Source organism: Garra rufa, chromosome 3 (genome assembly GCF_049309525.1).
Source record: "Garra rufa chromosome 3, GarRuf1.0, whole genome shotgun sequence".
NCBI lineage: Eukaryota > Metazoa > Chordata > Actinopteri > Cypriniformes > Cyprinidae > Garra > Garra rufa.
The window spans coordinates 2,230,887-2,257,015 of record NC_133363.1 but is presented as its reverse complement, the minus strand read 5'-3'; the positions used below and the strand labels follow the sequence as shown (position 1 = coordinate 2,257,015).

The window sequence follows — 26,129 nt, the reverse complement described above, 5'->3', positions numbered from 1 at the left end:
TTATTTAATAAATTCTGATTTAAAACTTCTCTCCTAAGAGCCCACCAATGTGTGTATTATGATTGACCTAAAATAATTGTTCCGTGGTGGCACACTAACCTTTGCCTGACCTCTGACATATGTGGCCCACCGGTGCACGTGCTTGAGGCAGCGGGGTCGCGCGCTCCGGAGTTATTTTGAAAGTGAGCCGCGCGGGCGCGCGCACGCGCAGCTGTCATGAGGGGAAGATGAGCGATACCGTGATCGCGGAGGGAGCTGTTAAAATCAGAGACGGCAAAAAAGTAGGGAAACCGTGTGTCTGCGCCGAATGTGAGTGTTTGAGAGTCGATGAGTGAACGTGTGTAAAGCTGTGGTTTGGTTTCTGTGTTTGCAGTGGAGGAGCCGCTGGCTGGTTCTGCGCAAACCCTCACCGGTCGCAGGTCAGTTCATCACCAACAGACACTAAACAACACAAACTAACACCATACACACGTGTAAATGACACTAAATCATCTGGTGTTGTAAATGTAACAAATTAAATGTTATGTTTTACTCATTTAACAATACAAGTTTTAGTAATTTTTTAGAATAAAGTATTTCTGTTCTAACAAAAATTAAAGTTAAATATATATTTAGACGTTATATATGTGAAAATATGGCTGCATTGAGGAATAATAGTGTAAAAAAAGTATTGTGACTGTTTAACAGTGTCCATTTTGCTATAAACATTTACTGTTAGAATAATATGTAGCCTATGTTAATGTTATTGACTCGTAAGCCTGATCTTAAAGGGATAGCTCATCAATTTAAAAAAAGCACAAAATAAATATGAACATTAACTACCATATTATGGATTTTTTTTTAAGTAAATGCAATAGTCCATGGGTACCGTCAACTGCTTGGTTACCTGTGTTCTTCAAAATGTTGAACTTTTTTTTTTTCATTGTGGGGTGAACTGTCCCTTTAATTTGCAGTCTACATCAGGGTTCCAAAACTCATACGAATATCATTTACATGAATTTAGTAAAAAATACAACTGAACATTAGCAGAACAAATAAAAGTGACATAAACAGCAAAATAAACCTGCAGCACATGAAGTGTAGTATTACTGCGATGCATACTGGAAATCTGAGTGCATACTGCGGACGTAACATATGCAAATATGTAAATAAGATCAATTATTGTCGTGCTGCATCATAGACTTAAGTGAATTGCAATAAAATAGGTTTATTTTAGATTTAGCAAATATAACCAGATAGTAGTAGCCTGTAAAATACTGTATTATATTATATTATATAATTAAATTGAATAGTAATCAAGTTAGTAAACTTTGGCTGACGTTCTAGCAAGGTTCTCTTAATATCATCATCAAATGTTCTTCCAGTAAAGTTAATAAAATGTTCTTAAAACATTAGGACAAAAAACACCACTCATATATCACTCACAGAACATTGTATTTCTGAAATGTTTTGTTTAAATCTACATTTTTTTTGTTTAAATGTTACAGTTTATTTCTGAACATTCCGAGAATATTCAAAAGTAACGTTCCCAGAATGTTTGCAAAAATTCTAAAATAGAATGTTCCTTTTATGTTTGCATAACAAAAACAGTCATTTTGAAACATTTTTTTTTAAAAACTGGACATTTTGAACGTTCATAAATGGAACATTCAGAAGTAATGTTTTCATAACGCTATAACAAAACATCCTAAGAACATTTTTTGATAGCTGGGATAGAACCAAAAAGCATAACTGTAATGGTGCTATAGAGCAGAATAAAATCAGCCTAACAGAGTTTCTGTGCAGAAACCTAAAACACTATGAAAGTTTCATGGGACATTTTGGATGATGGAGGTTCTTTTGACTTCAGTGCTTGTTTTACACACTGTAATGTTTCAGTCAGCATGAATGAACAGCAATGTTCCCTCTTGAAAGAAGCCACTCTTGTTTCTTCATTATGTATAGGCTATATAATGTAGGATAGGTACAGACTTCACGGACTTTGGATATTGTGTCATGCATTCTGTCGTTCATTCTGGTGGTCAATAATTTGACTGGTCAGGCGTTGCAGGAGTTTCATATAACAGCACTGGAATCTTTCACTGTCCAGTGCAACAACACTCCTCCTTGTATCGCACTGCTTTGCTAAGATATCTTGCGTCTGCTGCAGTGTGTTTGAGTGTGTCAGATCACACAATGTCAGAAAGATGTTTTTACAGCTGTTCACACTACTGTGTGTGTGTGTGTGTGTGTGTGTGTGTGAGAGAGACGTGCTAAAGGTTGTTTGTTTGCTTTTCGTAGTAGCAGGAATCATGTTTTGACCTTTGAGAGGATGTAGGAATTGTTTTTTGGACATCTCCACATACATACATACAGACCTCTTACGTATAGTTTATTGTAGAGCTACAAAACAGTCCTGTGGTATAGCAATGGCACATTATACACTATCATTTAAAAGTTTGGACCAGTATGTTCACCAAGGCTGCATTTATTTGATCAGAAATGCAGTACATTTTGTAATAGCTATTCTAGTTTTCTATGTGAATATATATTACAATTTAATGCTGTGATCAAAGCTGAACTTTCAGCGTCATTACTCCAGTCTTCAGTGTCAAATACACCTTCAGGAATCATTCTAGTATGCTGCTTTGCTGCTCAAGAAACGTTTCTGATTATCTTTGTTGAAAACAGTTGTGCTGCTGTATATTTTTGTTGAAACTGTTCTCACGAGACATATTGGATCTCGTCACATCCCTAGTGTTTTGTTAAAATATTACTACTATTAAATAGAGGTCGCCGATTAATCGGCACCGATAGTTGATTGGTGGTTATCTGCAAAAATTCATGCCGATAGTTTTACGGGGTTGCGTCCGTTCTCATTAAACAGTATGAGAGTGACTTCTAGAGGCGGAATTACCGACAACACTTGCTGTTTGTTTACACTCGTGATACTGCGCGCTGAACAGAGCGGACACTTCAGATGTGGACTTAAAACATCGACAACGAACCGTAGTGCGAAAAGTACTTATTTAGTAACTACTTTGTTGACTAGAACTTAAAGCAGTTTAACATAATGCTGCAACAAAACAAAATGCCAAAAAAAAATGAAGGGGTATGAATACTTTTGCAAGGCACTGTACATACAATATCCATATGATGTAATTAATCCATATGATGCCTTTGTGTAGATGTTTATAGGAGGGCCATCTTTAGCTTGACTGTTGATATGAAATGGTAACACCTCACAATAAGAGTCCATTTGTAGCATTAACTAAGATCGATAAATGCTGTAGAATAGATGTATTGTTTCTTGTTAGTGTGTTAATTTCAACATTTACTGATATTTTTTAAATGTTTAAGTTGCTTTTGCTAACATTAATGAACTATGAACTAACTGTAATGATCAATATATAACTAATATTAGTAAATGTATTCTTTTACAAATGGTTCAGGCCCCTTTTTTAAATAGTAGACCAGTATTTTAGTTTCAGTTCAGTAAAAACTATCGGTTGATTAATCGGTATCGGCAAGTGTATCGGTATCGGTAAAATCCATTTTAAAAATCTTGTGTTCGCCAAATCAAAGTCATGCCTTTGTCGTTGAAGTTAAATGATATTACAGACCTTTCAGACCTTTATGACTGAATGTGAAGGTCAATAAGTCTTATAATATTTCATATAATTTGTCTTTTTATTGTAAGTTTTCATTGGTGAATGTGTGTGTTTGTGTCAGATTGTCTGGTGCTGTATGTGTATAAGGAGCGCGGTGTGAAGGAGAGGAGCAGCGTGACACTGGAGCACATCTGCGGTTTGGAGGCGTGTGTCGGCTCTGACGGTGTTCCCTTCATCCTCTCCATCCTGTGTCTCAGTCAAACCGCTGTGCTCGGCTTTGACAGCAGGGAGGCGCTGCAGAGCTGGGACCTACGGCTGCGTTACTGCCTCGGGGAAGGTCAGAGATCAACATTCAACGCTAAAAATATTCATTAACAATCCACAGTAATAAATTATAAACAGTATTTGTGTCTGTGATAAATCATAATAAATCATTAATCATTTCTATAATAAATCATGCAGTGTGTTTAATATGTAGCTTTATGAGCTCATATTGATTCAAAAACTGCATGGAATAATGAAGTTAATATTTATTATTAATTTAATAATGGAATGGAATAATTATACATTTTAATATTAATAAATTACTTAATTTTCTAGTAGATAATTATTTGACCTAATAAACACTTAAATTTAAAATTAAATTAAATTATCAAAAATATTTCCAAAAAAAAATGTGTCCACAAAACCAGTCATAAGGGTACATTTTTTGAAATTAGGATGTATGCATCACATAAAAGCTGAATAGAATAAGCTTTCCATTGATGTAGGATGTTAGGATAGGACAATATTTGGTTGAGATACAACTATTTGAAAATCTGAGGGTGCAAACAAATCTAAATACTGAGAAAATGCAAAGTTTAAAGCATTTGAAGTTCTTAGCAATGCATATTACTAATCAAAAATGTAGTTTTTATATGTTTACGGAAGGAAATTTGCCAAAAAATTTTCATGGAACAAGATCTTTACTTAATATACTAATGATTTTTGTCATAAAAGAAAAATCTATAATTTTGACCCATACTATGTATTTTTGGCTATTGCTACAAATATACCCCAGCGTCTTAAGACTGGTTTTGTGCTCCAGGGTCACATATGGCACTTAAATTTAATTAGGTGAAAGAATTACAACATCTAAAGCATTCACTTTTAACTACATCTTGATGGTTCATGGACACTTTATGCAGCATTTATGCAAGACATTTGATTCATGTGATGTGCATGCGTTTGAACTCTTTATAGTTGTGAGCAGGAATGTGATGTAGTCAGCTCTCTGTGTGTGTCCGTGTGTCTCTTTGTTTTGATTACGCAAACCCTCATAAATCTGTTTCAAAGATAGTTGCTAACAGGTTTAACCCTGATCATATATTACACACTCAGAGAAAGAGGAGCTGTTACTGTGTAGACGTGATTTATTGCAGTGTGGAGACAATGGCATCAAGATCACTTACTAGAGCTAGTGCTGTTTGCTAAGGGAAGGAAAACTATTGTTCAGTTGTTGGATTAGAAATATAAACAAATTCAATAAGACAAAACACCTAGAATACCTTAGTAACCTGCTAGAAACCACCCAGAATACCTTAGTAACCACCTAGCAACCACCTAGTATACACCCTAGTAACACGGTGGATATTGTGTGAAGCACAACGGTTTGAAAAAATCAGAAAAAGCGCCTGCAAGGAGCTTCGTGATCGCGTGTGATGAATTGCATGCTGCTGCAAAGAAAAAATGTGCATTCTGTATGCAATATCTGTACAAACTGGCCAAATTTTAAAATATAAGTTGTTGTTGTTGTTGTTGTTGTTGTTGTTGTTGTTGTTTTTTTTGGTAACAAAATAACATATATTACAATATATCCACCTCTGAAACCCTCCACCTCCCCAGCTCCACCTGTCTAGACCAAATACATTAACATTGCCATGTCCATTAACATGCTAAAAATATTTCAGTCTATTTAAAGAGATGCATTAAAAATGCATTTGATATATACAGTGATCTTAACATACCTCTTCTATTGTAAATATTTTTCTATATTCATGTTTTTATTATCTGAATAAAATGACCTCTTCCTATTTAATTTCTAAATTAAAATCACTTTTAATATTTTGGAGCATAAAGTAAACATGGCCAAATATGACAATTGCCCTCATATAGGACAAAAAAGAGATACAATTATTACAAAAATAGTAGTTTAATACTGTATCTTGTTATTATTTCTTTGAAACAAATAAAACAAAAATAGTGTTTTATTAAAATATTACTACTATTTAAAATTGTGGGCTTGCTAATTTAAAGTCATGCCTTTGTCATTGAAATTAAATGATATTACAGACCCTTCAGACCTTCATGACTGTATGTGGAGGTCAATAAGTCTTATAATATTACATATAATTTGTCTTCATAGAAAGTCTTCATAGGTGAATGTGTGTGTGGCCAAATTTTGAAATATATGTTTCTTGTTTTTAAGTTGGTACCAAAATAACATATCACAATATATCCACCTCTGAAACCCTCCACCTCCCCAGCTCCACCTGTCTAGACCAAATACATTAACATTGCCATGTCCATTAACATGCTAAATCTAACATTGTGAGTTTTGCACAGCAAAGCACCACTTACATTTCCTTCAGAAAATGTAAACAGGGGCGTCGTAGTTGGGTGAAAAGGGGACTAAATTACCAGGGCCCCAAGTCGGGGGAGGGCCCCTGAGGAGTGAAATTAACTAATGTAAATCAGGGCTCGAAATTGTGACTGTTTTGGTCGCATAAGCTCCCAAAATTAAATTGTTGTGGTGCGACTTTGTTTCATTTCTTTACAAAATTTTCGCTAGCCTAACTACTGCACAGACTGCTGTGAGCTGTTACAGTGATAGGTTCGCCGTTTTCTCTTTTGATTGTGGACAATTAAAAGGTCTCCACAATCTGCTTTTGAAGAAATCTACTATATTTCGAGCTACAGCGTATTCTGTCAGATACAATTCTGGCGCCTCCGTCTCAGTATACTGTACAACGCGGCATACATTCACATCAAATGATAACTCAGCTGCTGAGTTCACTTACGCAGGAACATAATTTCCACTCGGGACACACTTTTCAAAGTCCTGTTGGTGTCCACCCACTTTCAAATGGTTTTGTTAAAGTAATCTCCTGTATTGTAGAATGCACGCTCCACGCCGTTGAGAGTTTCGCACAATTGTTAAAACGAAACCAAAAGCAATTTTATTACCTGAGGTTTAGAGAGCGACTCCCCAATGCGCGCAAATAAGGGTACATAAAATATCTAGGCTGTTATTAGTATGTGGGCTATAATAAGCACTAGTGCTACCAAGGGCACCTTAGCTGAGTCAGTGCACAGGGCCCAGAATTCCCAGCGACACCTCTAAATGTAAATGTCCATGATTGAATGGTACGTGAACATCATAGATGCTGTGTTTGTTTATTCTCTGTCAGTCCACAGTTTCAGCGTATCTGTGCTGCCCGGCACTAAACTGGAAAGTGGCCCAGCGACTCTGCATTTGTGCAACAATGTCCTGGTCATCGCTAAAGACCTGCCGGCCGTCATCATCGGACACTGGGATCTGCTGGACCTGCGGCGGTATGGACCGGTCAACAACGGTTTCGTGTTTGAGGGAGGAACCCGCTGTGGTTACTGTGAGTATAGTCTCAGCCTCAGACGTCACGCCCACGGAACGTTGGCTAAACGTCTGATGCATATGGTACGCTTAACTGGAAACACTTCAGGAATGTCGAAGTCGTGATCTGATTAGTTGAATTTGACCGGATTTCCGGAAGACGCGAGTGTCGCGTTTATTTTCGGTCCGTCGGGAAACAAAGCGCAGACTGATTTACTCGGCGTTTTGCTAAAATGTGCTTATGCAGACACCATTGTTGCTATACACATATGCGACGTTCACGAACAAATTACTGACTTACTGCTTGTTCTCCCTCTTCTTCGTTATCTTTCAATGCTGGTTATTTCAATGACTGACTTGTTGCATGCCAGTCTGTTGTTGTGGGGACATTTCCACGCCCGAAACGTGACGCTGAACGAAACAAACTGTGATTGGTTGTTTGACATGTCGATCAAACGGTCTTATGGGCGGGACTTGGCCAATGAAAGCTGCCATGAGTTCCAGACCTTCAGCCGTCAGTCTGTGAGTATGGCCAGAAAACGAAGAAAAAGTCTCAATATTTGTTTAGCTTTTTGATAAAATGCTATATCAATGAGATAAGGTTTTGCTAGCTATTATGATCCAGTCAGTTAGACGACAGGATCCAGTATGGATGGGACAATAAATCGTTGCAACGTCAATCAAGAAAGGATTCAGCATCGTTTCTGAGATTTCTGAACACATCGTGATTCTTTCTCAAATCGATTCTGAGCTTAGTTTTGAACAGCAGATGGCACTGCTTGCTTTAGAAACAGTCGTGCTCTGCTTGTTTCCAAATCCTTACTCGCACTTGAACCTATCATACCCATTCATACAATTCGAAAAGTTGAAGCGAATTACAAGGGTGCTCACAGTGGGCTGTGTTTACATTAATCTTGTGTCATAAAAGCATTCTGAGCCGAGGTGAAATTGCATGACTCAATTACTGCTCTTTAGCAGCACTCTTTTTCTCAAGGCATCGTGAATTGTCAGATGAAATAATGGATTTTACTTTTTTTTGTCCATTGTTGACTGAAAATACCTTCTTGAAGAACATTTTTTTACTTGCGTTTGAGTGTGTGGCTGAAAACTAGATTAGAGCACCATCTGCTGTTAAAATCTAAGCTAAGAATTGATTCGCGATGCATTCGGAAGATCTCAGAATTGATCCGCAAATCGATTTATCGTCCCATCCCTAGGATCCAGTCTATGTTGCTTAATGACGCATAAAGCTTTAGCATCTTTGGGCCTTGTTTTAGGCTGAGGAAAAAAAATAGAAAAGCACAAAGCTTATTGCTATTATTGGGGGGCTGGCGCACAACAAATATTAAATGCAATTGAAGAAAATAAATATTATTTCCAGGCATACTGTCCCTGAGAGACACATGCTATGATTTCTGCTAATAATCCATCATATATTCAAATCAGTTGCCAGGCCACTGGAAATTCTCCTGGTGTTCCCAATCTGGGCCATTTGCATGTGCAGTACTCTCAAAATATTGTAACTTTAATCTCGTAATTGCTACGACTTAATTCTTATCATTTTGACTTTATTCTCAAAATATTTGGACTTGGTTCTCAGAATTTGTTTTTCTCAAAATATTACAACCCCAATCTTATAATCTTAGATTTTTCTTTAACGTGGCACTAAAATGCCGTTTTACATAATGCTATGCCTTTATTCTCAAAATATTATGGCTTCAATTTTATATTGGTATGACTTTATTCTCGTAATTTTTATTTTATTCTCAAAATATTGTGGCTTTAAACTAGTAATATCATTTTTTATTTGTTTATTGTTTTTGTATTTTATTTACTTTACGCAGCACTAAAACAACATCATAAATCTTGTCTGGGTGTTTAGATGCAGAATGAGAAACACAACAATGTTTAAAAAAATCTGACGTGACGAACTGATGCTGTAAGAAAAAATGTGCATTCTTAATGGCCACATCTGTATTTCAAAATATAAGTTTTTATGTTGGTAACAAAATAACATATCACAATATATATATATTCACCTCTGAAAACCTCCACCTCCCCAGCTCCACCTGTCTAGACCAAATACATTAACATTGCCAGATCCGTTAACATGCTAAAACTATTGCAAAAGTTTTCATGATTGAAATATAGTTATATAGTATTATTTACTGTAATGTATAATATTTTATTGTATCACTCATATTTTCTGATTTTATTACGTTCTTGTTGTGTAAATATACCCTTACTGTGTGTATTAAGATTTCATGAATGCTCACAATTGAGATCAATTGTGACGCTCTGAATGGTTGTTTTATGACAGCATTCAAAACAGCTGATTTGTTTGCTTGCTTTGAATTTAATGTGTGTGTGGTCACAACTGACAGTGTTTTTGTGGTTGTGAAGTCTCCGCCGGGTTTGGGTGGTCTTGTTTGAAGAGTGATGGATGTCTCTGCTCAGTGACCTCCACCTCATCAAACTTCATTAGATTCCTAGAAGGAGCAAGTCAGACATGAATGACAACCTCCTGCAGAACAGACACATGACACAATAACAGCTGGAGGCACTGCATGACATTCAGATAGTATGTGAATAATGTAGTATAAAACACCTTCTTGTGATTATTATTATTATATGAAACTAAAACCATAAAAAAACACTTGAAATGGTGCTTTAGAAACTTGAATTCCTATTCATTTGCATGGAAAAGAGCGACCAGTGCATTATTCAGTTCAGTGTCGTTCTTGATTTGTGTTCCATGGAAGACTGGCAAACATACGGGCTTGCAGTGAGATGAGGCTTTGATTTCATTTGTCATCTGTGTGTGTTTGTGTGCAGGGGCCGGCGTGTTCTTCTTGTCCTGTGCTGAGGGCGAGCAGATCAGTTTTCTCTTTGACTGTATTGTCCGTGGCATTTCCCCGTCCAGAGGCCCGTTTGGACTGAAGCCACTGCTGCCAGGTCAGTGCTGCCGCCAGGACACGTACAGCATGTGTGTCATCACGTCTGTTTAAACCCTCATTTGGGACCAAAATCTGGCTCCAACTCCTAAAGCTTTCAAGCTACATCCAGCAAACTCTGATTAGTCTGTCTGTTTTGATTCTGGTTGCTGAATAACTCGCACGGTCACACATAGTCAAACTATATGCACATTTATTACTTTCTGTATCTGGGATTTAAAAAAAAAACTTTTTTAAATGTACACTTTTTATTGCAATTATGAGTCTAAATTATGTCATAATTTCGAATTTTTATCTTAAGTCATAGTTTTTACTTATCATCTCATAATTTTGACATTTTAAGTCCTAATTTCAACTTTTTATTTCGTAATTATGACTTAAGTCATACTTTTTACTTTTTTATATCATAATTTTGACTTTTGAAGTCATTATTTCAACTTTTTTTATTCCATAATTATGACGTGCAGAGGTCATAATTTCAACTTTTTATCATAATTTTGACTTTTAAAGTCATAATTTAGATTGTATCTCATAATTGTGACCCTGGACCACAAAACCAGTCTTAAGTCGCTGGGGTATATTTGTAGCAATAGCCAAAAATACATTGTATTGGTCAAAAATTATTGATTTTTCTTTTATGCCAAAAATCATTAGGAAATTAAGTAAAGATCATGTTCCATGAAGATTTTTTCTAAATTTTCAATATCAAAATGTAATTTTTGATTAGTAATATGCATTGTTAAGAACTTAATTTGGTCAACTTTAAAGGTGATTTTCTCAGTATTTTGATTTTTTTGCACCCTCAGATTGCAGATTTTCAAATAGATGTATCTCAGCCAAATATTGTCCTATCCTAACGAACCACATATCAACAGAAAGCTTATTTATTGAGTTTTCATATGTATGCATCTCAGTTTTGTAAAATTTAACCTTATGACTGGTTTTGTGGTCCAGGGTCACAATTATGAAAGTCATAATTTCTACTTTTTATCTTGTAATTATGACTTAAGTCATACTTTTAATCTCATAATATGGACTTTTTAAGACATGACTTTTTATCTCATAATTATGAATTTTAAAGTCATAATTTCGACGTTTTATCTCGTAATTATGACTTTTAGAATCATAATTTCGATTTAGTAAGTCGACTTGGTAAGTTTCATAACACACATTTAAGTACACTTTTAAAAAGTATATTTCAGTTTATATTTCAGTTTATTAATAAATTGTGGTCTATGTATTCAGAAGTATTTCAACGATAATAGAAGTAATTATGAAATTACATAGAAAGATGTACTTAAGTCCCACCTAAGTAGGTCAAAATATTTCAAAAGTTATTTTAATTGCATTTGATATCAATTCAAACTATAATACATTTTCATGTAAGTGCAATTAACATACAATTAAATGCAATTAAAATTACATTGAGTTCACACTTAAGTTCTTTATGTTCTTTAAAAGCATATATTTTTCAAAGTATGATAAAGTATGCTTCTTCTTAATAAGGATTTCTGGACTAAAAAGACAGTTTACATTTGTATGTAACGTATGATGATTGACTGATTGACTTGCTTTTCTTACTTTTTTGTCTTGTTTCCAGCCAAAACATCAAACAATTCTTAAATCAAGAAGGATTTTCTAGACAAGTAAAAATTAGGTGAAGAAGTCAAAAGTAGGTGCATTTTTGCTTGAAACAAGCAAAATAATCTGCCAATGAGGTACAAAAAATAATCTTGTTTTTCTGATTGAAAAAATATTTTTTTGCTTACCCCATTTGCAGATTATTTTGCTTGTTCTGGGCAAAAACTCAATTAATTTTGAACTGTTTTTTTTTATTTTTACTCATCTAGAAAATCCTTGATTTTTTTTCTTTTTCTTTTTGATATTTTGGCTGGAAACAAGACAAAAAAATCTAAGTAAGAAAAGCATTTTTTGCAGTGTTGCAATGTGCATGAAAAACAGCAAGTGTGATATTATGAATGCAACATTTTGTTTACGAAATTAAATAACTGGCTTTTATTTTGTCATTGGTCCATTGTGCTACATTAACAACATGTTTTTTCTACAACTAATAGAGTGATATTAGATGTATAAAGCTAAAGGAAATCAATTTAATTTAAATTCTGTCTTTCTCTCTCTCTGAAATTGTACTTTGCTCCCTTTGTAGCCCCATTTTAAAGGCCTGTTATAATTCATGCAAGATCAGCCCTAAGGCTTTTTACTAGGACATTTAAGACCCTATCAAGAGTTTATATATTGGCCCAGCCAATCAGAGAGCTTCACACCTGGCCCTGACCAATCAGAACTCGAGCCTATCTCCTATTCTGAGACGACAGGAGATCAAGGGGTCAAAGTCACAGTTTATATACGCGAGCATTCCTGATGGCTGTAACCTCATCCTCTCGCTCTCGCAGCGCTGTACTCTTAAACTTGCGTCTAACAGCAGGTGCACAACTGAGCTGAAGAAAAATGCCTTGTTCGGTCAGTCTGCTACATCTCAGTTTCGATTCAGTCAGAAAGCTTTTATGGAAAGTGGTAGAAATGAAGTTCCTCAGGATGTTTGTTGATCAGCGGTGGTCAGCGTTTCTCTGGCCGTTTGCCATCTCATCCACATGTCTGCTCTATTAATAGCACTTTAAGTGCTAGACAAACACTGGGGTTCTGCTGTAACCCCTGAACATGTGCTCAGCGTGTCCCTCACTTACTCGTACACTGTGTAACAACTCAGCTTGGACAGAGACAACATCATTAAATGATTTAAAACACTGGTTTTAGTAACATGATCAGTGTTAATGCTGTGATTTTTCTCTAGTCTTCAATCTCAAACCACCGATATGATGCACCAGTTTTAATTTCTACCAACAAAACTACATTAATGGGTTAAATCAGGTAGAAATAGCTCTTTAAGTTAACAGCTGCAGGTCATTACTTTTTACAAACTAAGTTTTTAACAAAATGTACAAAAAACACAATTTGACTTCTAAACACAATGTGGTCACAAGTAGAAATATTAATATGGAAAAACATTTCCGCCACATTAGAGAAAAATGCCTTAAAAAGTTGAAATAATGACCTACTTAAGTAATAATTACGAGTTTAAAAGTCAAAACATGACTTACTAAATTGAAATTATGAATTTAAAAGTCATAAATGCAATATAAAAAGTTGAAATTATGACATACTAAATCAAAATTATGCCTTTTAAAGTTCAAAGTTTGACTTTAGTTACAATTACAAGCTAAAAAGTCAAAATTATAAAATACAAAGTCAAAATTAAGAAATAAAGTCGAAATTATGACTTTACAACGTTTTAAGCCAAATTAATTAATTTTAGAATGTCCCATTTATCATTAGACCACTATCCTGTGACCAGCGTTTATAAAGTCAGTAAGTCAATTTCGACTTGCAATGTCATAATTTCAACTTTTTATTTAGTAATTATGACGTACATAAATCATAATTTAGATTTTTATCTCATAATTATGACTTAAGTCGTAATTTTTGAATTTTCATCTTGTAATTATGACTTAAATCATAGTTTTTACGCTTTATCTCAGAATTTTGACGATTTAAGTCATAATTTCAACTTTTTATCTGATAATTTTGATTTTTTTTCCCCATAAATATGACTTATGAAAATCATAATTTCGACTTTTCATCTTGTAACTATGACTTGTGTCATAGTTTTCACATTTTATCTCATAATTTTGACTTTTTAGCTTGTTATTGTAACTAAAGTCAACTCTTTTAACTTTAAAAGTCATAATTTTGATTTAGTAAGTCATAATTTCAACTTTTTATATTGTATTTATTACTCTTAAATTCATTATTTCAATTTAGTGAGTCATATTTTGACTTTTAAACTCGCAATTATAACTTAAGTCTTAGTTTCTACTTTTTATCTCATAATTTTGACTTTATTTTGAGTTTTTATCATAATTTTGACTTTTGAAGTCATAATTTCGATTTTATCTCAGTCCTAATTTTGACTTTTTATCTTGTAATTATGACTTAAGTCATAGTTTTTTACTTTGTATCTCATACTTTTGACTTTTTAAGTCATAGTTTTGATTTTGTCATAATTTCACCTTTTTATTTTCATAATTCTAACTAAGTCATAATTACATCAAACCTTGGCCTGAAAAAAAAAAAAATTAAAGTTAAATAGAAATTAAAAGGTCAGGCTTCCAGTTTTTTATTGTACACAGTTAATAATAAGTAATGACCTCTGATGCATTTTATTTGCCTAAAATTCCGATTTTTATCAAATGTTAGCAGACCTGGGTTACAAAAACATGGCATTTGACCATCTCTTTTGATAATCATGCAGCTGCAGATCAAATGCTAGCATTCCCATTTAGTTTGTTTCCATGTCATATTCCGAGGCAATAAGTCAGATTTGTGTTTGTTTCTCTCACAGTTGTTTTGATTTGTTCTGTGTCTCAGAGTCCAGCATCAGTGCAGCTTCAGCGCAGGACAGACTGAAGCATGAAGCAGAGGAGCTGGAACGAAGGCTCAGTCTGCTGTCTCACAGCACAGGTACCGTCTCACCTGTATTTCTCAAATTTTCATAATGCCTACCAGTGATGCGCGGGTTGATCCAAAATGAGCGGGTGCCTGCGGTTACGAGTCATCCAAAAATATTTTGAATGATATTCGCGGTCAGTCGGGTCGTTTGAAATAAAGCTGCCAATTAAACCTTTGTAATTTTTATAGTACTAGACACAATTTTCTATGAAATACATAGACCTACACTTTATTGGCTGAATAATATTTACCTTTTGAATGTTGAGCCTTATTAACTGTTGAATAAATGCTGACGCGGGACAAAATGCCTGATTTCCCAACACGTTGAACTGAGCAATGCCATTGTACCATTTTAAAAGGCTACTTCTAAACACATATAGCTCAGTAATATCAGCTTTATGTATTTTCTGAGAGGGGGTGGGATTTTTGTTGGGAAAGTCGGGGAGAGACTCACACTTCGATTAGACTGGATAAACACATGCATCATCTTAATTGTTAAGAAAATGGTATTCCTAATAAATGTCTCGAATATTTTGATTATGTCCAATGCTCCTCTTTCTTTTTGGAATTATTAGACATTTCACTGTCTTTTCAAATGCCTAGGTCTGTTTAATTTCCTTAATTATGAAATTTCTAGCACTATTTTTAAACGTTTATTCAAGCAATAATATATAAATTATCTCATGTGTATGCTTGTTTAAAACCAGGGATTAAAAATGAATTCCAAGTAAAAACAGTATTTTTTCTTTACATTTCCAGAGAGCGAAACAAACTAAGTTAAACATTACTTAATAAATTCAAGGCACTATAATTTCTTTATTCATTTGATACAACTATTATAGCTATACAATTAATAAATAAATAAATAAATATATAATATTATTATTTTGTCATATTCATGATTCCTGAATTTCTATATGAAAATTTCGTTTTGAAGTGCATTCGTTATGTTTGTATAAGAAAATTCGTTAACCTAGCCTATTAAGTTGATTTAATATTCTTGATCATTTTTAGAAGAAGTTAAAAGTTAAGAAAAAAGGAATTAGCTTGTAGTCTATATATATTTAGGGCTATAGGCTAACCTTTTTCTTAACTTTTATTACACTCTAGATCGAAATAAAATAATTCTTGATCATATTTAACATCGGAGAATCACTGACATAATTTAGAGTACTTCGAAAATGAAACTATTTAAATCTGTATAAAGGAAAGACAAAATAAATCACAAGAAGAACAATCTGTATTTTTCTTGTAATCAAGAACATTTCTTTTGACAAAATGACCTAATTAATGCCGAATGATGTTTGACAGTGAACGCATCTGCACCGCATAATCGCTCTAATATTAAACATGCTGGTCAGGAAGCGGGTCTTTTTTTTTTGCGGTCTGAGTTGCGGGCAGGTTACTTGAAAACGTCGATCGGGTTCAGGTTGTTTATACATTGACCCGCGTATCACTGATGCCTATCAAAAGTGCAATCAGGATGAATAATATTGCTTTCTTTCCTGTCCTGGAAGCTTCCAGCTCACGTTTCAGCTCGTCGATGACGGGTGACGACCGCAGCATATCCGGTTCCTCTGACACCTCGGACACGAGCCAATCAGATTGCAGCGTTAGCAATCGCCCTGCGCCATGGAGCGATCTGGTTCTGCCAGGCTCTGCTGAATCGTCTCACCTGCAAACCTCAAGGACAGGATCTCAGGTGGAGGAGAAACTCCAGATCCCGACCGATCCCGCTCGCTCACGGAAACTGAAAGAGTCTGGTAGACAGAACTCATCCGACAGCGGTATTGCAACCGGCAGCCACTCGTCCTATACGGGAAGCTTTTCTTCCTACAGCGGGAGTCTGGATGCTGCTGGGCCGGGAGAGGAATACGGCACGCTGTTAAACCTGCCAGCGCCTGCTGTCCCAGAGAAACGCCTGTGCACATGCTCAACCTGTCCCGTCCACGAATATCAGGTTCCCTCGTCACTGCCGTACCTTTACGACACTCCCCGCAGCCTGCTGGACATCAGCAGACACTGCAGCTTGTCTCAAGATGAGACCGGACTTATAGAGCCCTGTGCGGAATCTCACAGCCAATCAGATTCAGAGCTTGATAAAGGGGAGGAGTCACAGACAAGGGAGGGCTTAATAAAAGGGGAGGAGTCTGCGGGTTTATCCTGTAGTAAAAGCTGCTGTAATTGGGAGACCTGTTCACTTCCTCCTACTGGGATCAAATCGTTCTTCACCACCTGCCCTGTTTGCGGAGGACTCAAGGTACGTACACTAGTCAAGGTTATTATAGTTACCTAAACCTCGTAAACCCTGAAAACTGAAAAAAAAAAAAAAATTGTCATTTGAAATTACGTTAAATTAAATTTGAAAAAGTAATAAAATATATAAATTATTAAAATATTTTTAAAAAATTTAATTGTTTCTCAATAATACTAAAATAACAGTATACTTTAAAACTGAAAAAAAAAAAATGATGAAAACTAAAAATGTAAAAAAATGTCAGCTAGATGCATATTCTAAAACAGTAACTAAAAATTAAATAAAAACTGAAAATAAAAAATGAAAATAATAGATAAACTAAAATAGTATTTCAACGATACTAAAATAACACCACTTTCTGTTTACTTTGTATTTTACAGTAATAAAGAGATAAGGGCTGGTGTATTGAAATAAAATCTTTAAATGAAATACTTTAAAAAGTTAACTAAGATTTTTAAATATTGCAAATGCAACATTTGTACTAAAATAACTTAATAATTTAAATAATTTTGACTTTTGAAGTCAATTTTTTTATCTCATAATTATGACTTAAGTCATAGTTTTGACTTTATTTTGTAATTATGATGTACATGAGTCATAATTTATTTTTATCTTTTTTTTCTTTTTATCTCATACTTTCAACTTTTTATCATAATTATGACTTATGAAAGTCATAATTTTGACTTTTTATCTTGTAATTATTACTTAAGTCATAATTTTGACCTTTTTTGTAATTGTGACTTAAGCCATACTTTTTATCTCATAATTTGGACTTTTCTCATAACTATGAGTTTTAAAGTAATACTTCCAAACTTTGTATCTCATAATTATGACTTAAGTATGTCATCATTTTGACTTTTTAAGGCATGATTTTTTTTTCTTACGTGGAAATGGGCTTCAGAGAGAAATAATTATTAAAAATTGTCTTTAAAAACAATAGCTAAAAATAGCAAAAAAAAACAAAAAAAAAACTTAAAATTAAGATAACAACAGAAAATTAAGAAATAAAAACTAATTTAATAATAAAAAAGAAAATCTATAATAGTTTCTCAATTATTCAAAAATATCAGTACTTAAAAAAAACAAACACTTTCTTTAAAATAAAATTGCTAAAAAATATTTAAAAAATGTCAGCTAGATGCAAATTCTAAATTACTAATAATAAAAATTTATATGAGTACCGAAAATGCAAAAATGCTTTCTATTTATTTGTTCCACAATTAACACAATGTCCGTCATCGCGATATGGCTTAATCCATTAGTCATGTCATGAAGGCTGCATTTTATTTAACTACACGAATGCACTGTGTTTTAAATCTTCACGCCACAGTGATTGTCACAGATGCCTAAAGTATTGCATTTTAAATTAAAATAAAAATTTTCTCAGAACAATCACAATAAGTTTGCAGTTCTGTGGTGTTGGGAAGCTGTGAGGAAACACTGAGCTGCAGTACAAAACTACCTGATGTATAGCTATAAGAAGAGACTCCTTCATTCAGTTCTTCAGTGTGTTGTGGCATTGATTATGGTGTTCGGTAGCAGTTAATCGATGTGCTCTTTGTGTTTGTTAAACAGGGTACTTTTCCACCTCATGCTGCAGGGACTTTACTGCCCGCTGCACCAGGTGAGATTCACACAGCCAATTTATCTGTTTACAACCCACAACCTGCATGACCCATAATGCAATGCTCAGAAGTTAATTTCATGAGTCCTCATGTGGAAAAGAAGTACATTTTCAGCATACTTTTAAAAATAGTACTTTTATAGAAATAATATACTTAAGTGTGAACTTCTTGAACACTTAATTGCATGTTAACTGCAATTAAATTAAAAGTATAGTAATATTGAAAGCAATTAGCTTAACGTTAGCATGCTTGTTTTACTTAAGTAGTGCTTAAGTACATCTTTATATGTAATTTTACAATTACTTCTCTTGTCTTTGAAATTTGGTTGAAGTACTACTGACAAGCATTTATGATCAACTAAAATATACTTTAATGTACTTTCAATAGAAACTTATGCCATGTATTAAAATTAATTTGCAATTGAACATTTGCAATAGTGAATTTTCAGATTATTCATTTAAAGTATATTAACTTGTAATATTGTATATTGTATAACATATATTAAATGTAATATTGAATACCACACTACAGTTAAATTATAATCAAATACTTTACATGTGCTTTAGTATGTTTGTCAACACATCAAAAAAACAATGATTTAAAATGTACTTTTAAGAACCTTAATTTGACATTATAACAAAGGTCAATCTTTAAAAGTGTTAAGAACCTCTTGAAAGTAGCTCTTTAAGTCACTTAAGTGGCTTTTTATTTCATTAATAATATATTATTTGCAAGTACAGGTTTTTCAAATATACTTTTACGATTTTAAGTGTACATTCAATACAATCAAGTGCACTTCTTTTCCACAACTGTCTAGATACCTCCAATATTAGCTAATTTACAGCATATTTTAATATAGTAATATAGATAATAAGTACAGACACACTCTTAAAGCAACAGATGATCATTCAGCCACGCCCACTGCTGATGTCATAGGCCCACACACCAATCAGGAGCCAGCGGAAATCAGAGATTCATCTTTGACCAATCACAATGCACGGAAGCCTTCATCTGAACGCTCACAGACCAATGAGGAGAACCGATCGGACGTCTACGACTCTAGTCTGTCTGATCTCCTGTCACACTACAGTTCTGCTGTGAGATCAGACCGCAGCAGCATCTATGAGGCGATGTCAGCATCCAGACACACGGCTTTGTACGAGAATTGTGTCCAGTGCTGGAGAGGAGAAGGCAGCTGCCGGCTCCTCAGACCTGCTCCTCCATCCAGAGACATGTTTGTCCAGGAACAGAGGAAAAACATCTCAGAGTCTATCTGCTCCTCCACAGTCTCTCTGCAGCGAATACCTGAAGAAGGTAAGAGAGCACCGACCCCCAAACTCTCACGCCGGATTCATCTTGTCTTTAACCCAACTCTCCTCTGAGGACTCAATCTTCTCCTCCTCACTCCAGAAGTCTCTGTCTAATCGTATTAATAATGACCTTTCTTCTTCTTCTGCCTGCAAACCCATCTGTGTTGTTTTTTCCCGTTTCTGAGAAGGTTTGGATGGGTAAAGATCCTCAAGGACTTGAAAACGAGTTTGATGCATGGTTATTTCCAAGTGTGTCTTATTTCCGAGCCTTTTATTTGCAAAAATTGCATTTCAACAAAATACAACATGTTTTTAGACACTTTCTAAACAAAATCTTCAATCTATCATTTTTCACAACAGAAGAAAAGATTGCTTAATACTTTTTAAACCTGGTGTAGGAGAATATACACTTTGAATTGAAAGCTGATATATAGTGCATCACTTACGTGTTTGTTTCTGTCTTTGTTCAGATAACAGAGAGAGAATATGGGCAGAGAAAGGAAGAACAGATCCTGCCTATGAAGTAATGGACAGTCGATCATCAGACAGGAACCCAGAGGTGACATTTTGAATTACAGTTAATGGAATTGTGCAAAAAAAAAATACAGCACTAAAATTAATGCAACCCAACACAGCAGTCACATTTATCAAGTTTTGCTCTCCAGTCCCCCATTTAACTCTGGGTGATAGAAACTGTTCTCACTGGGCCTGTCCTTGCTACTCAGCATGTGCTCAAGCAAATTACTGCTGCGATAATGAACCCACCTACTCAAAAGTGTGCTTCCCATCTTCATCACAACACAAATGTCAGTTCCCTGCTACCACACAAGAAAAAAGACTTTCCCATTCTCGATTTCAGACACCTGAGTCATGCCCAAAGGAAACACCCTTTCAGGATGTTAACTCTGAAGCAGATTCTTGTGCAAAAATGGTATGCCCATGGAACTGTTGGGGCTGTGGATCTGAAAGATGCTTCCTTTTACATTACAGACTTCTTGAGATTTGCCTTTCGGACTGTCTTTGGCCCCTCGCACTTATACAAAGTGAATGGACACAGCTCTTTCCCCTTTGAGGCAGATGGGAATCCACATTACAAACTCAGCAATTGGCTTGTGTTTGCCAGATTGGAGCAGGAACTTCTTGCTCACAGGGTATTTCTGCTCAGCCTCCTGGAGCAGCCTGGGCTCAAAATTAATTTAGCCAAAAGCTGTCTCCTAGCCTAGCTCATCTTCCTGGGAACAGTTATCGATTCGGCTTGGATGCAGGCCTGGCTTGTGCCAAAACCCTCACTGACAATTCACCGGCTAACATTGTTGTTCACATTGGGGTCTTCTCGACCTCTCCAAGTTTTCCAGAGAATGCTCGGCATCATGTCGGCCACATCCTCAGTGATTCCCCTGGACCTGCTTCAAATGTGGCCCCTCCAATTCTGGCTCAAAGCCTGTGCACCATCTCATGCTTGGTGCCTGGGATGTTTTAGCCTCAAAGTGACCTGCAGCAGCATAAGAGTTTTGGCCCCTTAGAAACCCTTGTAAAAGACAGGTGTTTCATTGGGACTGACCTCCAGAAAGGTTGGCGTTTGGTTCTTGTTCCAGCCTGGAAGAACAGCTGCACATCAATTGGCTTGAGATTATAGTGTTTTTTCTGGCCCTAAAACTTTCCTACTAGCCTTAAAGGGGTACCACAACCTTGTCCATTTGGACAACATGTCGGTGCTGGCCTTTATAAATCACCATCATGGTTTTAGGTCACGCTCCCATACAGGATGGCGAGAAGCTTCCTTCTATGAGCACATTGCAACCTGCGTTTACTCAGGGCAGTTCATGTGCCAGGCAAACTGAACCAAGGAGCGGACATGCATCTCCAGGAGAATACTATACTACATCCACAAGAGATTTAGATGATTTGTTGTTCTTTGAGAGGACAACTCTTATTGCCCAACTTATTTCTCAAAAGTAGTGTGATGCTCTGGCTCACAATTGGCCCAGTGCTTGCCCTTATGCCATCCCTCTGATTCCCCTGTTTCCTCAAGTCATCAGGCGAAATAAGTCAGATGCTTGGTCCTCCTGGTGGCCCCACTCTTGAGGAACTAGATGTGGTTCCCCAAGTTGATTCAGCTGCTGTCAGCAGCCCCTTGGCCAATCACTCTGAGGAAAGACCTCCTCTCCCAAACGAGAGGCACGATCTGGCATCCCTAGCCCAAGCTGTGGAGCCTTCATGTTTGGCCACTCGATGGGAGTGTTTAGAGCTCTCTGCAAGGGTAACTAACACCACTTTGGAGCCAACCTTGTCTATGAGATGCCTCTGCTCCCATAAGTGGTCTTTGTTTTTTGTGTCCAGTCCAGAATAAAGACCTGTCCTCATGTGACGTATCATTCTTTGTAACCTTTCTGTGAGAGCTGCTGAATAAGACACGCACCCCGTCAATGCTTAAAGTATATGTGGCAGCCTTAGTGGCAAGTCACGCTCTCGTGGCTGCCCAGTCAGTCGGCAAAAACAACCATGGCATTAAATCCGATGCTCAGAGTAAATCCACCTCGTCCTCATACTGTGCACTTATTAACGGTCCTCAGGACTCTTTGAGGTTCACCCTTTGAGCCACTCTAGTCGACCAACTAACGCTCCTAACACTTAAGATCACCTTTCTTTTGGCTTTAGAGTTGGTCAATGAGTAGGTGATGTCCAAGCACTCTGTCAGCAAATCCTGCCTTGAGTATAGGCCTAACAACTGTAAAGTTGTCCTCAAACCAAGGTCCTCAAGGTCCTAATTTATTCTGCCTGGTTCAGGCACTGAGAGTTTACACAGAGCACTCTAGCCCCTTTAGGCAACCAGAGCAGCTTTTTGTATGCTTTGGAAGCTGCTCTAAAAGGTTGCCAGTTATGAAGTTGCTATCCCACTGGATAGTAGATGCTATAGCCCCACTTGACTCAATGACCTATTGGAGTGAGGGCCCACTCCACCAGAAAAGAGGTCTCCTCCTGGGCTTGGTGCAGCCGAGTTTCAGTTAGTCATATTCAATTATATATGTAAAAAAATTACTTTAATATGCCTGCCTGTCTGTCTTCTGTCATCAGTCAGTGTGACAATCAGCCACTTAGAAAGCTGTAATTGCTGTTGGGATAGTTACTTGAACAGTGCTGTAACAGCACAACCTAGTGGTTATTTACACACAAAATATAAGGAGAAAATGCTTAGAACTTTTTTTCTTATTTGGTCTAAAGTCATTAATTAATAGTATTTGATAAAAAAATATATATATATTATATTAGCCTAATTGTGATTTTTTTTTTTTATTGCATGCAAAGTAAAACAAAAGCATTTAGATTTTGTCCCTCATTTAAAAGATAGAGCAGTTAAATGCAGCTGAATGCCACACACAGTATGTGCTATTGAGAGTCGCTTGTGTGAAAACTGCATTTGTAACACATAAAGGCTTTATTGTCTGTCTCTATATGTGTCTCATAATCCAAAGCACTTAGAGTGAAACCGTGCTGAACCTGTATGAACAGGTTACACAATCAACCGGTGAGGACATGTTGCTTTTTAAGCAGGAATCAGGGTAATTAAAGGTGTGTTTTCCTTGGATAAACGTCTCTCTCTCTCTCTTGATCTCTGTCAGGAGGAGCGCAGCAGGTACGAGCTTATGACAGGTTCACAGAAGATTTCTCCTCATCTGACTGAAGGTAAACTCAGATCTGTGTTTCTGTCATTTCTATCAAACACTGGTTTGGGTGGTTTATGGGCACACAGATTTGTATAATGACAAAGGTATGACAGGTATTACAGTGTGAATGTTGTTAATGAGGACACTGCCTATGTCCCCGTGACTCAAAAGCTTAAAATACATACTAAATGGTGTTTATTTTTTTTATGTATTTTTTTTTTTTTTTTTTTGAAAATTTAAAAATTCACAAATATTTATTTTAGGGGTAGGGTTAATGCACTGCTATAGAAAATACAATTTGTACAGTAGAAAAACCGTTACGTCTATGGAGAGTCCCCATAAACCACCAATATCAATGTGTGTGTGTTTTTGTGATTTCTGTGCTGTTTAATGTGAGTGTGTGTTTTCTGTTTTGTTTAGCTTTGACGGACAGACTCAGAGGAGACACAGTGACATATGTAAATATTCCCACAAGCCCCACGTCCAAAAAACAGCTGCATTACATGGAACTGGAACTGCAGGAGTCCAGCGCTGCCATCAGAGGTGCACAACATGCCACTAATAATGAAAATATATATGCATCATACATAGCTATGATTAGCTACTAGGGCTGGTCCAAATACCATTTTTTGACCTTCTAATTTTTGGTAACACCGAATATTCGAAGCTTCGGAGGGAGGGGGCTGAACATATTCTCTCTAATAAAGGCAGGAATCTCTGTATGTCTGTCTGTTTGCATTTTTATTTTGTCGAGAACTGTCTCTGTGTCCATGCCGCAGTCTCCTCTTCTTCATTCATATTCAGGCAGGAATGAGAACCCTTCCGCAGGGGGTGCCAGGTGTTTGAAAAAAAAAAAAGAAAATTTGAATCTCAAAATTTAAAATCGAATGCAAACCCACCGAAGAAATATTCAAATTATCGAATATTCTGGTCCAGCCCTATTAGTTACTAAGGTTATTAAGTTAAACTAAGTCACACAAGTCATTTACAAAGATACAATCCATCTGACAAAAATAGATTTAAGTATAAATACATAATACATAAATATAATAATAAATATGCCACTCACTTTGATGCAGCTACAAACATCTGAAAATACCAATTTTGACTATATAGTGTTTACTATTATTTATGATATATATATATATATATATATATATATATATATATATATATGTATGTGTGTGTGTGTGTGTGTGTTAATATTCAAAAAAGGCAGGTTTTATTATGATTTAGTATATTATTACTAAGTATTTTTATACTGAAATGTCCAATAAAAGATATGCAGAATTAAGCAGATAAGCAGTTTGTGGTTGGTAAGACTTTTTTTATATTTTTGTTTTTGTTTCTTCTGCTTACCAAGGCTCAATTTAAGATTAAAAATACAGTAACAACAGTAATATTAAGTAATATTATTACAATTTTAAACAGCGGTTTTCTATGTGAATATATATTAAAATGTAATTGATTTCTGTGATCAACATTCGAGTTTTCAGTATCATTGCTCCAACAGAAACATTTTGGATTATTATAAAGGTTGAAGACAGTTGTGGGGCCCACAAATGCAGTGGAAACTGATGCATTTTATTTTTCAGGATTCACAGATGAAGAGAAAGTTGAAAAGAACAGCATTTATATAAAATAGAAATCATTTGTAACATTATGAATGTATTTAGACTTTCTCAGGCCATCAGTGATGCTTGTTTTCATGAACATTTCTTGCTTGTGTTTATGTCTGTAGGCAAAAGCTCCAGCAAATATGCTCAGATTGACATCACAGCGACAGAGGCGGCTCACAGAGCGGGTTCTCAGCATGCACTGGGGCGAGAGGAAGGCCTACAGAGACTGGAACAACAGAGGAGACGACGAGGGCTTCCTCACGCTGAAGAGAGATCGACTCTTCTCTGGACAAACTGACCAAAACACTTGCATCAGCCGAGGCAGTAAAGAACAGAATGTAGTGTCTAGTATAGTGTAGTAGTTTATGCAGTATAGTACAGTGTCTAGAGTCTCGTTTCCTCATGTGGAATTCACTATGTAGTGAATGAGTGTACATGTTGAACACAGCATATACACAAATGTTTGAAATACATTCATATATATTCACGTCACACCGAGAGATAACACATGTCTGTCATGCTTAGACAAACCTGTTAAACAAATTCAGTGTACAGTAAGCCTTTGATATCCGTGTTCTCATGTTAAATATTGTGTGCAAAGCACAGAACCAGAAATGCATTTTTTATTTATTTTTTAAATTCATTTTAAAATGCTGAATACTGCTTTCAAGTTGCATTTGTATGAAATAGGCTGCATTTGCGTAGCCTTTTTAGTCTTTTTATTAACCATTTTTACATTAAACGGCTGATTTTGTATTTTGCACATTACAGGGCTTTATTTTCTCATTTTCTTTTCAGCATTGAAGGAAGTGAATATCCTATGTGTTTATTATTATTTGTAATGTAGTCATTTAGTCATATATTGTGATTGCAGTTTGAACTGTGATATGTTAACAGTCTCATACTGATGCTGCTAGATATATGTTGATGTATTAATCATTTAACTATAAA

General features: G+C 35.7%; 1 protein-coding gene across 2 annotated transcripts; it reads left to right on the top strand.

Moving 5' to 3' along the window:
- Window positions 1-200: 200 nt before the first annotated feature.
- On the top strand, window positions 201-26,129 carry dok7a (docking protein 7a). Of its 2 annotated transcripts, XM_073837322.1 has the most exons (13): window positions 201-281; window positions 374-419; window positions 3,712-3,927; window positions 7,040-7,240; window positions 10,057-10,176; window positions 14,622-14,714; window positions 16,220-16,962; window positions 18,535-18,583; window positions 19,521-19,898; window positions 20,365-20,453; window positions 23,515-23,578; window positions 23,980-24,102; window positions 25,301-26,129. In XM_073837322.1, the coding sequence occupies exons 1-13, from the start codon at window positions 228-230 to the stop codon at window positions 25,474-25,476; spliced, it is 2,352 nt and encodes a 783-aa protein (XP_073693423.1). In that variant the 5' UTR covers window positions 201-227; the 3' UTR covers window positions 25,477-26,129. The 2 variants fall into 2 exon arrangements, with proteins under 2 accessions (XP_073693423.1, XP_073693424.1); XM_073837323.1 differs by lacking the exon at window positions 19,521-19,898.

Bases quoted from the DNA above. Each gene is read 5' to 3' on its own strand.
- dok7a (XM_073837322.1), top strand. From the start codon at position 228: ATGAGCGATACCGTGATCGCGGAGGGAGCTGTTAAAATCAGAGACGGC. The intron at 420-3,711 runs GTCAGTTCATCA...TGTTTGTGTCAG, and splicing joins CAAACCCTCACCGGTCGCAG to ATTGTCTGGTGCTGTATGTG. The intron at 24,103-25,300 runs GTGCACAACATG...TTATGTCTGTAG, and splicing joins GTCCAGCGCTGCCATCAGAG to GCAAAAGCTCCAGCAAATAT.